At 42.6% G+C, this 18,555-nt stretch overlaps 1 protein-coding gene across 1 annotated transcript in view; it reads right to left on the reverse strand.

Annotated features, from left to right (window-relative positions):
* The window catches only part of obscna (obscurin, cytoskeletal calmodulin and titin-interacting RhoGEF a), a 152,108-nt gene that overhangs the window by 124,689 nt on the left and 8,864 nt on the right, over positions 1–18,555 (reverse strand). The window contains exons 11-24 of the mRNA XM_080770756.1: positions 17,711–17,980; positions 17,070–17,336; positions 16,088–16,354; positions 13,687–13,959; positions 12,830–13,093; positions 11,366–11,632; positions 10,527–10,793; positions 10,043–10,312; positions 9,565–9,831; positions 8,918–9,193; positions 8,408–8,674; positions 5,333–5,599; positions 4,139–4,405; positions 2,756–3,022 (exon numbers count right to left, since the gene is read on the reverse strand). Of these exons, the coding sequence (XP_080626882.1) occupies positions 2,756–3,022; positions 4,139–4,405; positions 5,333–5,599; positions 8,408–8,674; positions 8,918–9,193; positions 9,565–9,831; positions 10,043–10,312; positions 10,527–10,793; positions 11,366–11,632; positions 12,830–13,093; positions 13,687–13,959; positions 16,088–16,354; positions 17,070–17,336; positions 17,711–17,980 (3,756 nt within the window). The remainder of the gene's footprint in view (positions 1–2,755; positions 3,023–4,138; positions 4,406–5,332; positions 5,600–8,407; positions 8,675–8,917; positions 9,194–9,564; positions 9,832–10,042; positions 10,313–10,526; positions 10,794–11,365; positions 11,633–12,829; positions 13,094–13,686; positions 13,960–16,087; positions 16,355–17,069; positions 17,337–17,710; positions 17,981–18,555) is intronic.

Here is an 18,555-nt window from a genome sequence, read left to right on the forward strand (position 1 = left end):
GCTCCTAAAACATTATTTTACACTTTTGGTTAGTGAGAAACAGCTCCTAAAACATTATTTGACACTTTTGGTTGTTGAAAAACAGCTTCTAACCATTATTTGACACTTTGGTTGTTGAGAAACAGCTCCTAAAACATTATTTTACACTTTTGGTTATTGAGAAACAGCTCCTAAAACATTATTTGACACTTTTGGTTGTTGAAAAACAGCTTCTAACCATTATTTGACACTTTGGTTGTTGAGAAACAGCTCCTAAAACATTATTTTACACTTTTGGTTGTTGAGAAACAGCTCCTAAAACATTATTTGACACTTTTGGTTGTTGAAAAACAGCTTCTAACCATTATTTGACACTTTGGTTGTTGAGAAACAGCTCCTAAAACATTATTTTACACTTTTGGTTATTGAGAAACAGCTCCTAAAACATTATTTGACACTTTTGGTTGTTGAAAAACAGCTTCTAACCATTATTTGACACTTTGGTTGTTGAGAAACAGCTCCTAAAACATTATTTTACACTTTTGGTTAGTGAGAAACAGCTCCTAAAACATTATTTGACACTTTTGGTTGTTGAAAAACAGCTTCTAACCATTATTTGACACTTTTGGTTGTTGAAAAACAGCTTCTAACCACTATTTGACACTTTTGGTTGTTGAGAAACAGCTCCTAAAACATTATTTGACACTTTTGGTTGTTGAGAAACAGCTTCTAACCATTATTTGACACTTTGGTTGTTGAGAAACAGCTCCTAAAACATTATTTGACACTTTTGGTTGTTGAGAAACAGCTCCTAAAACATTATTTTACACTTTTGGTTGTTGAAAAACAGCTTCTAACCATTATTTGACACTTTTGGTTGTTGAAAAACAGCTTCTAACCACTATTTGACACTTTTGGTTGTTGAGAAACAGCTCCTAAAACATTATTTGACACTTTTGGTTGTTGAGAAACAGCTTCTAACCATTATTTGACACTTTGGTTGTTGAGAAACAGCTCCTAAAACATTATTTGACACTTTTGGTTGTTGAGAAACAGCTCCTAAAACATTATTTTACACTTTTGGTTGTTGAAAAACAGCTTCTAACCATTATTTGACACTTTGGTTGTTGAGAAACAGCTCCTAAAACATTATTTGACACTTTTGGTTGTTAAAAAACAGCTTCTAACCATTATTTGACACTTTGGTTTTTGAGAAACAGCTCCTAAAACATTATTTTACACTTTTGGTTGTTGAGAAACAGCTCCTAAAACATTATTTGACACTTTTGGTTGTTGAGAAACAGCTCCTAAAACATTATTTGACACTTTTGGTTGTTGAAAAACAGCTTCTAACCATTATTTGACACTTTGGTTGTTGAGAAACAGCTCCTAAAACATTATTTGACACATTTGGTTGTTGAGAAACAGCTCCTAAAACATTATTTTACACTTTTGGTTGTTGAAAAACAGCTTCTAACCATTATTTGACACTTTGGTTGTTGAGAAACAGCTCCTAAAACATTATTTGACACTTTTGGTTGTTGAGAAACAGCTCCTAAAACATTATTTGACACTTTTGGTTGTTGAGAAACAGCTCCTAAAACATTATTTGACACTTTTGGTTGTTGAAAAACAGCTTCTAACCATTATTTGACACTTTGGTTGTTGAGAAACAGCTCCTAAAACATTATTTGACAATTTTGGTTGTTGAGAAACAGCTCCTAAAACATTATTTGACACTTTTGGCTGTTGAAAAACAGCTTCTAACCATTATTTGACACTTTTGGTTGTTGAAAAACAGCTTCTAACCACTATTTAACACTTTTGGTTTTTGAGAAACAGCTCCTAAAACATTATTTGACACTTTTGGCTGTTGAAAAACAGCTTCTAACCATTATTTGACACTTTTGGCTGTTGAGAAACAGCTCCTAAAACATTATTTGACACTTTTGGTTGTTGAAAAACTGCTTCTAACCATTATTTGACACTTTTGGTTGTTGAGAAACAGCTCCTAAAACATTATTTGACAATTTTGGCTGTTGAAAAACAGCTTCTAACCATTATTTGACACTTTTGGTTGTTGAGAAACAGCTCCTAAAACATTATTTGACACTTTTGGCTGTTGAAAAACAGCTTCCAACCATTATTTGACACTTTTGGTTGTTGAGAAACAGCTCCTAAAACATTATTTTACACTTTTGGCTGTTCAAAAACAGCTTCTAACCATTATTTGACACTTTTGGTTGTTGAGAAACAGCTCATAAAACATTATTTGACACTTTTGGCTGCTGAAAAACAGCTTCTAACCATTATTTGACACTTTTGGTTGTTGAGAAACAGCTTCTAACAATTATTTGACACTTTTGGCTGTTGAGAAACAGCGCCTAAAACATTATTTGACACTTTTGGTTGTTGAAAAACAGCTTCTAACCATTATTTGACACTTTTGGTTGTTGAGAAACAGCTCCTAAAACATTATTTGACACATTTGGCTGTTTAAAAACAGCTTCCAACCATTATTTGACACTTTTGGTTGTTGAGAAACAGCTCCGAAAACATTATTTGACACTTTTGGCTGTTGAAAAACAGCTTCTAACCATTATTTGACACTTTTGGTTGGTGAAAAACAGCTTCTAACCACTATTTGACACTTTTGGTTGTTGAGAAACAGCTCCTAAAACATTATTTGACACTTTTGGCTGTTGAAAAACAGCTTCTAACCATTATTTGACACTTTTGGTTGTTGTGTGTGTGTATCTGTGTGCAAACAGTCTACCTCTAACTTTGATGTCAGCCGACGTCATAGCGGCGCCTACGCAGCAGCTGTACTCGCCGGCATCGTGCAGAACTATGTTCGTGATCATCATCTCAGACACCCTGCCCTCCTGTTTCATCTGGTATTTTTGTCCCTCTTTCAGCAGCAGTGAATCTTTCCTCCACTCCACTGGGACCCCAGACTTAGACAGCTCACAGCGTAAAGTCACACTGCCTTCCTCCACGGCCTCCTGGTTCTTCAGCTTCTGTTTGAATGTCACTGGGATGGCTGGAAGATGGTTACAAAGCAGGTAAGGTAAATGGTGCATTTATATAGCGCCTTTATCCAAGGCGCTTTACATAGATTGTGCATTACATTCACCCATTCCCACACACATTCATACACCGATGGCGGCGGAAACCATGCAAGGCACCAACCAGCACATCAGGAGCAATTAGGGGTTCAGTGTCTTGCTCAAGGACACTAACTCTGGAGGAGCCCGGGTTCGAACTGGCAGCCTTGCGGTTACTCTACCATCCAGCCACTCTACCCCTGAGCCACCGCCGCGTGAAACACTTTTGATAGGCTCCTCTGACTTACAGTACAATAACAAAATTAAAACACATCCAGACTTCTGCAAAGCGTTTCAGAGTATGTGGTCAGACTCGGCCTTCCAATCAGGACTAGGTCGCGCAAAGGTCCCCATAGCCAACAGCAGCGATCATAAGCTAGGTTTCACCTGGCAAAAACTCAAGTGATACAGTATGTTCTTCTTAACCTAAAAAGCAGTCTGCATAGGCTACTATACAGAAGCAATGTGATCCAATATAGCACAGCATGGGCTGAACTGTTTCGCGCTCTTTTCATCTTGCCCTAAAAAGTAGTGGTTATTGGCCCGATTTCCCAAAGGACACATGGTGTAAGAGGTATAGTGTAGCACATGTTCAGATGCCCTCTAGGCCGCACACAGAAGCCTGTGAACATAGACATTCCGTGCACAGATGTGCCACGCAATGGTAGGCCTCAGGTCTACCATTCTGAAATGTAATTTCATAATATTTGGACTGCTGGACAGCTGACAGTAGGCTCTCTCTCTCTCTATATATATATATATAGAGAGAGAGAGAGCCTACTGTCAGCTGTCCAGCAGTCCAATTATTATTAAATTTCAGAATGGTAGACCTGAGTCCTACCATACCATTGTGTGCCATTACGTGGCACATCTATGCACGGAATGTCTATGTTCAAAGGCTTGTGTGCGGCCTAGAGGGCATCTGAGCATGTGCTACACAATACCTCTTACACCATGTGTCCTTTGGGAAACCGGGCCATTATCCTTGGTAGTCAGGCAAGAAACTGTGAAACTTTGAGCAGTAGTTTGCAGTAGACTTCAATCAGACCTACCAGTGATGACGATGGTGGCGGTGCTTTTCAGGTCCTCACACACACAGCTATAGATGCCACTGTCCTCAGGCAGGCCCTTTCTGATCAACATCTCCACAGTGGCTCCAATCTGTCTGATCTGGTACTTCTCTCCGTTGGTCAGGACGTTTTCTCCATTCTTCCACTGTACCGGCAGCCCGGGTTTAGAGAGCTCACAGCACAGCGCTACACCGTTGCCCTCCTCCACCTGAACGTTTTTCAGCTCTTGAATGAACATGACAGGACGCTCTAGAGAACATCATAGGGAAGGCGTTAACCACTTCAGCCCTATATATACACTGTCATACAGCACAAATAATAGAGAGCCATAGATCTAGCTATAGATCATACTGTGGATCGTTTTCACACTTTGTCAGTTTCTGATAATATTCACATCTCGATTGCTCATTCTTGTTTGAATGAACAAATGCCCATGCAATAACTAATTATGAGTATATGAGATAGGGGTGAGAAGTTCAGCCATCCGTGAGAGTAGAACTGCTGCTCCATGACTTGGAAAGGAATCAGCTTAGGTGGTTCAGGCATCTAGTACGGATGCCTCCCGGGCTTCTCGCTATGGAGGAGGTCCTCGCTGCACATCCCACTGGGAAGAGATCCCTTGGCAGACCAAGGACCAGATGGGGGGGATTATGTCTCCACACTGGCCTGGGAAGGCCTTGGGATCCTCCAGGAGGAAGTTGCTAATGTTTGCTCTGGAAAGGGAAGACTGGAATTCTCTGTTGGAACCTTTACCCCTGTGACCCAAGTCCGGATAAGCGGTTAGATGGATGAATGGATGATGTGTATACACATACTGTAGAGTGTAGATAGTAGATAACTGCTTTATTTCTGTTGTTCTGCAATGCCAGTCTATATGATTTTGCCCTTTTGTCCAAGTATGTCTGTTCATCTAACACTTTGATCTAAACAAGATAATTTTGAAATCTACAAGCTGGATTGCCATGGAATGCCACGACGTGCACCTTTCATGATCCCCATGATGCTGAATAATACTGGCATGATAGCAGTGCTTCTAGTATTGTTGAATCAATAATTCCCACTGAAATGGGCTCTAATTTAAAGTTATACTACAACTTTAACTCTAAAGATGTCTAGGAAACTAGATTCTGTGTATTGGATAGAACAAGCAGTTAGACGGATGTATATTGTACGCACCATTTACGATGACACTGGCAGTCGTCTCCTGCTCTCCACAAACACAAGAGTACTGTCCAATGTCCTCCAGGCTGACGTCCACAATCTTCATCTCCACCTGCAGGTCTTTCTTCCTCATCTGGTACTTGTCTCCATGCTTCAGCAGCTCCCTTCCTCTTCTCCACTCCACCGAGGAGGCGGGTTTGTTCAGCTCACAGCGCAGGAAGATGCTGTTGCCCTCAGTCACTTCCTGATTGACCAGTGGGAGTTTGAAACTGGGAGGCAAGCCTGCATGAGGAGAGCCAAGAACTTCAGTGAATGGTTCCAAGTGGAGCAATGCCTCCGGTGACGTCATTCAGCAGCGGTCCAACACTACGGCATGAAAACAACTACCACAGCTGCTGTCATATTGTGACAATGTAACGTAACGTTAATAAAACATAATTTTTATTCAATTATTTTATTTAATTAAGTGGCTGGCATCTCCTTGAGAGACTCGGAATAGTGTCGCTGCTTCGTTGCTTGGAAAGGAGCCATCTTAGGTGGTTCGGGAATCTAGTACGGATGCCCCCCGAGCAAGTCCTCACAAGTCCTCACATGTCCCACTGCATGGGAGGAGACCCAGAGGCACACCAAGGACAAATGGGGATTATATCTCCACACTGGCCTGGAAACGCATGGAGTGTGGGGGTCTCTGCTGAAACTGTTGCCCCCGCCTCCGGATAAGTGGTTGAAGATGGATGGATGGATGGATGGATGGATGGATGGAAATGCAGTGTTGTGTAGGGGCAGTGTTTAGAAAAAGATTCAATAAGAATAGTTTAGTTGAAACAAAACTAAGTGAAAGTGAAGGAGGTTGCAGACAACTAGAATGTCCACTGTGACACACGTGTCAAAATGTTTACAAATCAGACATAATTCACATTACATATCGTCACCTTATTAAACTAATTGCCTAAGTCATTTTTTCAAGGTTTTCCGGAAACACAAAAAACTGTGCCAAATGTAGAATATATTATATTTCTTAATTATTTAAATTAAAAAAATATGAAAAAATATGACTATTGACATACAAATAAAGGTGTAGGTCAATCATTTAACTGTTTAAGATTGAAATGACTTAGGCCAATATCTGAACATGCCATTTTAACAATTATTATAAACCTTATTTAGGCCAAATTACTGCTGCAATAAGTGACTTAGGCAAAATGTTTTTATTACAATTATTTTTAATAGACCATCTGTCAGCCACAGAGTGTTTAAAATAATATCAGAGCACAAAGACATATGGGAGTGAATGGGAGGTACTGAGAAATATAAGCGAGAAATATGTGCAAGAAATATGTGCGAGAAATATAAGCGAGAAATATAAGCGAGAAATATAAGCGAGAAATATGTGCGAGAAATATGTGCGAGAAATATGTGCGAGAATTATGTGCCAAAACTAGAAAGTGCAATTCTGGGAAATTGGTGTGGTTGCACTGACGTGAGTCACAAAGCATAGGGACCTGAATTCCGTTTTACCGTTTGTATTCTATATTGTGAAGTCATGTAAAGCATGACAACAGTGACAACAGTGTGTGAAGCATATGACAAAAAGCTTCACTTTTCTGTTGTGCAAAAGCTAACAAAAATCACACCTGTGTGAAGTGAGGGGGGCTATTATGATATCAGGAAGCTCCATGAATGCAACAATCCCTGGATATTTATTTAAGCTACATAATAGTGCAGATTACTTGCTAAACATTTCAAAGTACTTCCTTAGGTATCCTTTAAGAATGCTAGTTTAAAACACATCAATCTGCAACCATGATGTACTACTCTTACTGATGTTTCTTCTCTTACTGACTCACAGTTTAATGTGGTTATAACATAGTAATCCAGAGAAATCCTTGGAATGACAGGATTTGATACAAGCAGCGTTCGGTAACCATAGCAATAACCCTGTCAAAGCAATGTGAAGAACACTTTAATCCATTCTGGGCGGGAACCCCTTTTGGTATTAGCATCATGTTATGCTTTAGCTATTGAAAAATAGCAGATCTACAAGCTCATAGCGCGCCACCGAGTGGAGGTCTGCTATTTTTGAAAAATCGAAGAACGATTGACGTAGAAGACATTTTTAGAATCTGATCTCAGGTCAGAATGGAAAACTGTCAGGATGTAGAAGACATTTTTAGAATCTGATCTCAGGTCAGAATGGGTTAAGTATACAGTAGCTCTGCGTGCTCACATACATTTATAAGCAATAGATTGACACATGACATTATGTCATACTGGTGAACTGGATGTTTTATATTAGCTCACACCAGGCCTCTTTAATTAACACATTTTGAGCGGGAACCCCTTTTGGTGTTTTAAACATTATGTTATAATTTAGCTATTGAGAAATAGCAGATTGGCGGGCTACGAGCTTGTAGCTTGTAGTAGGTCTGCTATTTTTGGAAAATCGTAAAAATGTGTCGCAAATCTTTGAATATATATTCTTTCATAGTGTTCATAATGTTTTAAAATCAGGTCTAAATGGGTTAAAGGTTCCTACCTTTGACTTTCTCTGATATTCTGGGACATTATGACAACAGCCAACTCTCAGTGAGTCTGTTCTTTTTTTCCCTCCCCAAATGAGCCAATCCCCCTATGTGTACTTCCCACTCCATGGAGAACTCAGCCAAGCTGGTGGCAATACTGCCAGGAAGCTAACCCACGCCTCTGCAGTGGTCCATGTGCAGGGGTCCATGAGTGTTTTACCTGATGTTTGATTTGTTTAGCTTTTTTGATTATATATATGATTTTGAATGATCTTTGTTTGAAACAGCTCTAGCTTAGAAAAGATATAAGTTATTTTACTGACTGTCATTATCTAAATAAATACCCCAAATATGTATAATTGTTCTACATTAAATTAGATGTATCTTTCTACCAGGGATCTAGTGGAGAGTAAACCCATGTGAATATGCGTAACATTCAGAAACATATTAGATATCAGGCTTCATACAGACTTCGGTTTGAGGGTTGTTTTACCCTTTAAATACTATATAGTCAATCAAAAAATGCAACCTTTCTGTATTCAATTACTGGTAGTTAAATTAATCTTACCCTGGACAGTGAGCTCTGCAGTTGACTGGCAGTCTTTGGTCTTGCAGGTGTATTTCCCAGCATCGCTCTCCTCTACGCTGTTGATGACCAGTTTAGTGAGACGGCCCTCCTGCTTCATCTCATATTTATGTCCAGGTGTGAGAACGACTCTGCCTCTCCTCCAGTCCACTGGGGCTCCGGGCTTGGAGAGCTCACAGCAGAACTCTCCTTTGTGGCCCTCCTTCACCGACAGGTGCTGAAGCTCTCGTTTAAATATTACGGGAGGTGCTGTAGAATCATATAGTCATAGATTTTTTTTTATTATGTATTTTTTTTAATGTGATACACAGTAATAGTGAAATGTTTTGGACCCCAGGAAGACTAGTTGTCATTAAGGCGGCAGCTAATGCAGACCCATATAATAAACAAATAAACAGACAGTGGATTAGACGTTTTGGGTGAAAAAGTATACTGTATATTTTTGCAGTTCCATATACGTAAATCTTTTTACAGTTTTGTCATCAAACTCACATGTCACTTTGACATCACCACTGGTCTTCTCGTCTCCTGTTACACAGCTGTACTTTCCTGCGTCTTCTGGTTGGACATTCAGAATGGTCAGCTCAGCCACCTTTCCTTCTAACTTCATCTGATATTTCCCTATAGAAACCTGCTCGGTCAACGTCTGCTCCCCTTTACGCCACTCCATGGAGACTCCCTTCTTGGACAGCTCACAGTGCAGGGTCACGCTGCCGCCTTCTAGGGCCTCGTGGCTCTTCAGGCTCACTTTGAAGGTGGCAGGAACAGCTGAGGAACCAAATTAATGTTAGACAGGCCAAGAGGAGTGCATGGTGAAGAGGCTGGGAAACAAACAACCCAAAATTACAACCCTTTTCCAAACAGATTAGCTGAGATATACCTAATACAACACCAATAATCATATGGGCACACCTATAGATAATCGGATAGTGTTGCTGTCTTTCTCCCTCCCATATTCAATCTACAGATACTATCTCCTCCTTGTAGACAGAAAATCAGATAGACAGACAGACATCCCTCCACACACACACACACACACACACACACACACACACACACACACACACACACACACACACACACACACACAGTACCAGAACTCCACTAGGAACCTCAGTGAGTGAGTGTCCACCACCTACCAACGACATTGACCGTGGACTTGGTCCTTTGCTCTCTACAAACACAGGTGTAGATCCCGCTGTCCTCTGGTACAGCGTCTCTGATGATGAGCTCCACCACCGCTTCCCTCTGTTTGATCTGGTACTTCTCTCCGTTCCCTAGGAGCTCTCCTCCCAGCCTCCACTCCACCGGGACTCCTGCTTTAGAGATCTCACAGTGCAGAGCGATGTTATTCCCCTCCTCGATCTGAATATTCTGCAGTTTTAGCTTGAAGGTGATGGGGAGGACTGAAAGACACAAAGATAACCACAAAGTTTAATCACTTTCGACTGTAATGTTTTAAAAAACATTACAGTATATAAAGAATAACATTATATATGTTTTATATTTCAGAAATGTTTCTGGAAATGTTATATGAACATCTTGACTGAACACTGATTTACAGTGTTACAACAGTAGCAATCTTTATCAAATAAACACAAATTATTATATTCCTACCATTCACAGTCAAAGTAGCTGTGGTCTCTATGCTTCCACAGATACATGTGTAGATATCGCTGTCCTCAGGCATCACGTCAAGGATCTTCAGCTCAATCAGCATGTCTCTTTGGCGCATGTGGTACTTCTCTCCATTCATAATCAGCTCATTTCCTCCCCTCCTCCACTCGACTGTGTACCCAGGTTTTGAGAGCTCACAGCGTAGCGTGGCACTGTTGCCTTCCTCGATAAGAATGTTCCTGAGCTTCTGTTTGAAGATGACTGGCAGAGCTGAGGAGTAAAGGGAGAAAGTGGGGGCCCCACACTGAAAACCACTGACCAAATTGGAGAATGTTTTTTTTCTTCTGCTGGTTGGCAGATCACCAGCCACTTCTCACAATAAAGAAATTGGCTGAAAGTTGTAACTTGTATCTAATCTAAACTATTACTTACATGGTTGGCTAACTTGCTTGGCTCCAATCAAAGAAATCAATGCATTTCTTACCAGCGACAGTTACAGTAGCAGACGTCTTCTGATCAGCACACAAACAGCTGAAGACTCCACTGTCCTCAGGTACAGCCTTCCAGATGAGGAGGTCCAGGGTGGTCTCTCTTTTTCTTATCTGGTACTTGACACAGTTTTTCAGCAACTCGTCCCCCTTCCTCCATTCTACTGGTATTCCAGGTTTAGACAGCTCACAGCGCAGCGTGACACTGTTGCCCTCCTCTGTCTGTACATTCTTCAGCTGTTGTCTGAATGTGATAGGTATTGCTGGAGAAAAAGAGGCAATAATTTATTAATGGAACACATTTCCATGTATTAGTCATAGTGGTGGGATCTCGATAACATTCACATCTACAGTACAAAACCAATGGTCTCTGTAGCCAGCTGTGGCTGTCTATAGTTTACTTCCACCATCCACTGACGTATTCTTTCTGACGTCAATGGAAGAAGTACAGGCTGATATTCAACTGTATACAGCTGTGTGCCACAGATTAACCAGACACAACCATGAGTCATATTTTCAACCAGGGCTGCACAGGGTTCTGTACTTGGTCCCCTCCTTTCTCCCTCTACACCAAATCTCCTCACAGACGTGTTGTGTAGGTTGGCTATTTTCACAGAGAGTTCATCTGTTTTATTATCATCTTTTATGACATGCCCAGAATAGGGAGGCTATAGGTTATTGTGGTTAATGTGGGAACAGTGTGAGTGTGACAGGCTCTCTGAGCGGACATATTTCACATTTCAACGTGAAAGGTAACAAAGTGGTTAGAGTTAATGGACAATTTACCTTATCCAACAACATGTTCTTCATTGTTTATTAAATCGGTGCTCTTTACCTGTGACGTTGAGGTGTGCACAGGTCCTGTGGTCTCTGCAGTGGCAGCTGTACTCTCCCGTATCCTCAGGCTTCAGGGCTGTGATGGTCAGAGTGATGGTCGTCTTCCTCTGTTTCATCACATGCTTTTCTCCAGACCTGAGGTTCTCCAGACCCTTCCTCCAGTGGTACAGGACTCCCGGTAGAGAGTACTCACAGGTCAGGGTCACACTCTCCCCCTCCCTGGCCTCCACTGGCTTCAGAGGCTGCATGAACTCTGCTGGGATGGCTGCAGAATGACAAATTAAAATGGAGAAAGAATAGTTCTAATATTAATTATAAGACCTGGCTTGTAATTGAGTAGAGTTTGGCACTTAAACCCTCTAGACTTATAGTAAACTGGACCTGAGTTGGCTCTGTACTTAAGACCCATAACAAACTAACTCAATGTTCTCGAGTTACTGTACATCACCAGTGGGCAAAGAAGCACACACTGGCTCAATTTCATTCCAGCCACTACAGCCGTAGTCACGGTCACATTCACACCAGAGAGCTTTGCTGCGATTAAAACGAATTCTGCTGCGCATTGTCAGAAAGTGCACTTCGTTTGGCAGGTGTGAAGGCTCTTTCGAATCCCAATGCGTATCAAAGAACCGCATTCTACTCAGAGCAAAAACGGGGGTTACGCTTCGCTTCCAATCGCACTTGATTTCGATTCGGTGCAGGTATGAATGCAATCCTCAGTAAATAAAGGAAATGAAGCAAACAATGTGGCGGGTGAGGAACTGAACACAGTTGGAGACGGAGAAGGCATATTTTACGCAGCGCAAAGATATCCCGTTACCGTGGATAGATGTGGTCGAATGAGGAGACTGAAGCCCTGATCAAAATGAGGACGAGTACATTCAATTGCTTAAGGAAAAACACTGCAGTGTATTATAGCCTACAGAATATTCTATCTGTCTGTGCGTGCCGTAAACATGGAGTGCTGTCACTGTGTGGGGACTGGGGAGTAGGGACTTTCATCCCTTTTCATCTCATCATGTGTCGATGACATTTAGCACACAGCACTACCCCTACTAAAAGCCCACATATAAAAGAATGGAGCAAACATCAGAATGGTATTTTATCATTGGCTATATATATTCTTTTTGTTCATGCACATTTTGTTCTATTTTCCTCATGCATCCATTTCACAGTGGCTTTATCAGATTGATTGATTATTGATTGATTGATTGATTGACTATACAACATACAGCAAAATAATTCTTGCAAGAAGTGCTAAATGGCCTGAGTGCTTGTCCATTGTGGTCCTACAGTATGTATTCAATTCATAATCAGGGCATACAAGACATACAATACAATACAAATCATCATAAATACCAGAAGCAATACAAGGTATATTTACAGAAAACAGTGGAGTTGTATGGTGAATATCACGTTTATGATGCTGAGTGAAGTGCTATAGCGGGGAGGGAACCATTACCTTTAACTGTTACCACAGACCTGGTGGTAACAGATCCAGCACTGCACTCATACACCCCTGCGTCGTTGTTGCAGACCTCCTTGATGGTCAGTCTGGCCTCACAGCCTGAACGACTGGCAAAGTACTTGGAGGAGTTCCACATCAGGCAGCCATCTTTGTACCACAGGATGTGACATGGCTTGGAAGTCTCACAGGACAATACCAAACCACCTCCCTCAATGGCCTCACAGTCCTCCAGAGCCTTGATGATGGTGGGACGTCTCTCTACAAATATGAAGAGAAAGATAGCGGTCTTCCGTTAGCATCCCAGTGTAAAGTGTGACACTGGACGGCGCCATTTTAAGATGTGCGTGCATCCACTTGCACTCTACTGTATGTGCTGCTTTCAATGGCCTTTATCGCCAAATCGGCACAATGAATGTAGTTTCTGGTCAAAACAAGGTTTTTCAACGGCCGAGAGCCGGCGTTGTGATACTCGCAGACGGGTTTTTTCTGCACCCAGCAAGAGAACAACAACCGGTTAAGACACCACATACACCATTACCAAATATCCGTAACATCCGGTTACGGATATTTGGTTCTTCAAAATAAGGGTTGAAAGTGGAAAACCACGATAAATAAATACATTAATGCTGATGGGGGTTAATTCCAGTAATTTGTTTTATTTCACTTTTGTTGTTCACAAATTAAAATAAATGTTAATCCTTTAGTGAGAGTGTGGGGCTCTACGGATGGAAATGTCGGACCACTGCGGCTCAAACCGCTTTAAACCGACTGGGTGTAAGAAAGCAGAAAGAGGACATGGGAGATGCTAGTGGTTCTTTTAGACTCTTTCTTGAGACAGTACAAAGCCTTACCTCTAACCAGCAACGAGGCATACGATCTCCTATCCCCAGCCTCAAAGACCACAGTTCCGGTGTCTTTGCGGGCCAGCTGTCTGAAGGTGAGGGTGTTGTAACCCCCTGGCACTATCTGGATCTCATTGAGGTCGTTGGTGTAGAGCAGGGTCTCATCCAAGTACCACTTGGCCTCAGTGTAGTCGCTCGGACAGATGCGACACCTGAACATGACCGTGTCACCCTCAAGACACTCAACATCCTCCAATTCATCCATGATCAGCACTCTCTGGCCTGAGGGAGGCACACACACACACACACAGTTACTAGTTACCTTGCCGTGATGTGGACAAGACATCCCAAATAACGGGCTCTACGCACACACGCCATTTTGGAAATAACATGGGCCCCTTCCCTACTTCCTTCACGGCTGCAGATCACTGCGTTTAAACTTAAAGAACGGTTCAAACGTGATATGGCGCCTGGAGCTCCTCTTCTCCTCCGTGGATCAGACTTCCTTCGGATACATGGCGAATGCATTTATTCCTTGCATTGTGCCATGGGTCCATATCTTCCCGTAGACGGATGACTTTGGGATCCACACGTTGAGCCTCCTTTAGACCATCCAGGGTTACCCCCGAGGGCCACTTCTGGATCAGGCATTCCACCTCAGGTGGGACACCTCGACCCCGGGATTAGGCAGAGTGTTGGACCCTAGGTGTGATGCACTGGCTCTTTTTATTTTCGACACCTCACTGTTCCATTTCTCGTCAATCCTCATGAAACAGTTTTTCTGTACCTGCTCGACTGAGTTCTTGACGAGAATCTCTATTTCTGCCATTCCGTGATCCACGTGCCCTCTTAGGGCCGATTCATACTCCTATTTTAGAGCCGAATAAAAGTCGGTTCGGCTCTGTAGAGCCTACAATTTGACGTCATTTGAGGTTCGGGGGGGCGGGTACCGTCCTAAAGTCGGCTCTTCGGTGCTACTGAAAATTTCTGACGAGCCAAAATCATTTCGGCACTACAGCGCCGAAACAGGAGTATGAATCGGCCCTTAGGCTCACTTCCCTGTTCACAATGCTCTCCATGGACATCTCAAACTTCCCCTGCACATACTGCACCTGGTTTTTAAGGAATTGCAGCTCCTTCCTAATTAAGGCCAGCTCCATGGCAATAGTAGTGCCCTCACTTCTCTCCATGTTTTTTTTTTTTTTACAGTGTAGGCCTATATTTCTTGTCTGATCTTGGCTTTTTTTTTTACAATGGGCCGATTCATACTCCTATTTTACCGCTGTTTCGGCGCTGTAGTGCCGAAATGATTTCGGCTCGTCAGAAAATTTCAGTAGCACCAAGAGTCGACTTTAGGACGGTACCCGCCCCCCCCCCCCCCCGAACCTCAAATGACGTCAAATTGTAGGCTCTACAGCGCCGAACCGACTTTTATTCGGCTCTAAAATAGGAGTATGAATCGGCCATTTTCAGTAGCACCGAAGTGCCGACTTTAGGACGGTACCCGCCCCCCCGAACCTCAAATGACGTTAAATTGTAGGCTCTACAGCGCCGAACCGACTTTTATTCGGCTCTAAAATAGTATGAGTATGAGTATGAATGGCCCGTAGTATTTACATTCCTCCAAGAACACTTTGGAATGATCTCACCGGTCGCCGCAGCTCTGTTAGCCTCCAACCGCCGGCAGGTATAATCCTGATTCCAACGCCGATCCCCGACGGCAACACCAAGTGCGATGCTTTGCCCAACGGGCACGACTGTTCTCCAAATGTTACGGCTGAAGATCACTGCGTTTAAACTTAAAGAACGGTTCAAACGCGATCTGGCGCCTGGAGCTCCTCTTCTCCTCCGTGTAGGCCTACACACTGTTTGTTTGGGAGAACCCTCCCGTGTGTCACTTCCTCCCCTTAGTAAACTTGGGTGGTGGCATCAATTAGTCATTGACACCTATCAATCACCCTAGTAGGCTACCAGACCCGTTACCTTTCACATAGAAATAGGACTCTCACAAAGCTCATGTTACATATCACACGTATATAAATAACATGCACAGAAAATAAAGCAGAATGACATATGTGTAATAATGTGCTTTTGTCTCATCTGTTCCATTCTGGTCAAACAGAGTCATGGTGCTGCTATTGTGTATGTTGGCTCATTGGAAACACTGCTACACCAGTGCGTCTCAAAGTGTCCTTGAGTGGGTTCCAAATGGCCCAGTATGGGTCTGTAACCATACGCCCCTAACTCTCAGAGTTATGGGGGTCCTTGAAATAAAAAGTAGGAAGTAGGGAAGGCGCCTGGAAGTAGGAAGAGTTATTCTGTGTGCATAGAGCCCATTGTTCTATTGACTACACTATACACATTGATAAATAATACACATGGCTGAACACACCCTTTGCCATGGCCTCACCTTGCACAGTCAGTAGTGCGTGGCTCCGCATGGTGCCAACGTCACAGATGTAAACGTCTGAGTCAAACTTCTCCAGACTGATGATGGTCAGCGACAGCACCACACCTTTCTGCCTGAGGATGTATTTCCTACTGGACCTGAGCTCCACCATGCCCTTCAGCCATTTCACTCGCTTGGCTGGCCGCCTGGTCTCACACTCCAGGGTCACCATGCTCTTCTCCTCGGCCCCCGTATCCTGCAGCTCACGTGCAAATGTGTGCTGGAGCTCTGTAAAGGGGTGAAGAAGTTATGAATAAATTGTTAATCAAGCGTTCTAGTTACCATTGTAGAATATTACTACCGTACTTATTAACAGTGGTATAAAGCTCAACAGAGCTCAACAAATGCACCATTGTCACTTGTATTTCCCCCACACCGCATGTGCATGCATGCAGTATTACAATCACTCCTGTCCTGTCTATGTGTTTGTCTGTGGTTTGTGAAGAGGGAATCTTGGAAAAACAAGAAAGTGGCCGCACACGCCAATAGCCAGAGTGCCAATACTTTATAGGACGCAGCAGGTTAAGACATATGAATCCAACGTTTCGGCGGTTAAGCCTTCATCAGGGAATGAAAAGGACTTTAGTGTGCATTAGCATCCTTGTGCACAGTGTCTGTGGTTCTTAACAGGCATAACCACAACCGTTCTGATGATTTGGATGAAACATTTGACTAAGGATCTGAATTCTCAAATAAGTGTTTAATTTGTGTACATTTCCACCAATTTCAAATGAAATGTATGAGTAGATGTTCAAACCTTTTGAAAGAACAAGAGTGATATTTAATATGTTCTTTTAGTGGAACGGTAACCAAAACTAAGATTGTGTTCACAATCACATGTAACATTACCCACATGGAGGGGAGCAGGCTTTTCCCACTTAAAGTTATCAGCATCTCTGAGTGCCATTTCTTAGTTAAGTATTTTGTGTCTCCTATACTATACCTCTGATCTCGAGCTTGGCACGGGTGGCAATGCCATCGGCCTCACAGCAGTACTCTCCAGAGTCTCTGATGGTAGTGTTCTTGATCACCAGTCGCACCAGATTCTTCTCCACAGTGATTTCATACTTGGGGCTCTGTCTTATCGGGTGGCCATTCTTCAACCAGCGTATGATGGCCTCCGGTTTGGTGATCTCACAGCTCAGCTCTGTGTCCTCGCCCGGCACGCCCTTGACATTCAGCAGCTCTCTGAACACATGCACCGGCTTCTCTGGAAAGATTCACATAGACAGCGGTTCTCAGTTTGCTATGCCTTAGAGGCCACGGACCCCCATTTCATAAAATGCTTGGGGGACCACAATCACTACACTGTAAAATCCTCAGTGTTCATTTAACTCTGAGAGTGTACAAAAGGAACCAAAGGGTTCTTTTGGTTCCATTGGTACACCCTCTGAGTTACAGATCTGTTAATTATTTTTTATTTCTATCAATCATTTAACAGGGGACCCCTAGATTAAGCTCGTGGACCTAACTAGTGGCGATAAGCCAAAGCCATACAGACAATAGACAGCAGCACCACAACCTCCCAAATACACAGTAACCGTCATCTGCATACCTTGGAAAGGATTTCTTCACTTCATTTACCTTTAACAAACAGCATAGTCCTACAGCTCAGGTCGCTGATGGTGAAGAGCACATCCCCAGCATCAGACAGGATGGCATCTCTGATGGTCAATTTGAACAGGCGTCCATTACGTACAACCTGGATACGGCTGTTACTGACCACCAGCTGACCATTGATGCTCCAGACAGGCTCGTCGATAATATCATGAGAGAGGAGGCACTCGAAAGAGCAGTTCTCTCCTTCCAGGACAGAGTCTGTCTTCATACGCTGGGTGATGACGATGTGCAGGTCTGCAGAGTTATGTATAGAAGTTTCAGCGTTCAGCGCCATTAAAGTGTTGCACTTACAACTAGCTACAGTACTGTAGGTTCCCTCTGTCCTATATTAAATTATAGGATAAATATTTCTCTACACATAATGGCTGTCCAGTGTACGATAACTATACGATAAATAAATATATTGATTTAAAAATGAAGATTCCTAACCCTAACTAAAGTGAATGACAGTCTACACCACAGCTATATGGAAAACGTCAGTGGTGAACAATATCTTTGGATCACTTTCTGAACAAGAGACTCTGACACTGACAGCCAATCAATATCTGAATTTACAGGGCGTCACGTTCAACACATTACTCATGTTCAACATTTTTACGGAGCGTTATCGTTCAGCAGCGGCAGCGCGGATGCTCACGTAATTATCGTTATCGCAGGAATTCCCTAAAGGATTATTCCCACAACTACGATGTCTATGTGCAGGGACGTGCACAGTGCACACATAGACATCAAAGGGGGTTTCAGCCCCATGCCCTTTAACCCATCTGTAAAACAACTGCCCTTTCCAGAACACGAATGCAGCATTTACT

The sequence above is a fragment of the Protomyctophum bolini genome (genome assembly GCF_963924005.1).
Source record: "Protomyctophum bolini genome assembly, chromosome: 8".
NCBI lineage: Eukaryota > Metazoa > Chordata > Actinopteri > Myctophiformes > Myctophidae > Protomyctophum > Protomyctophum bolini.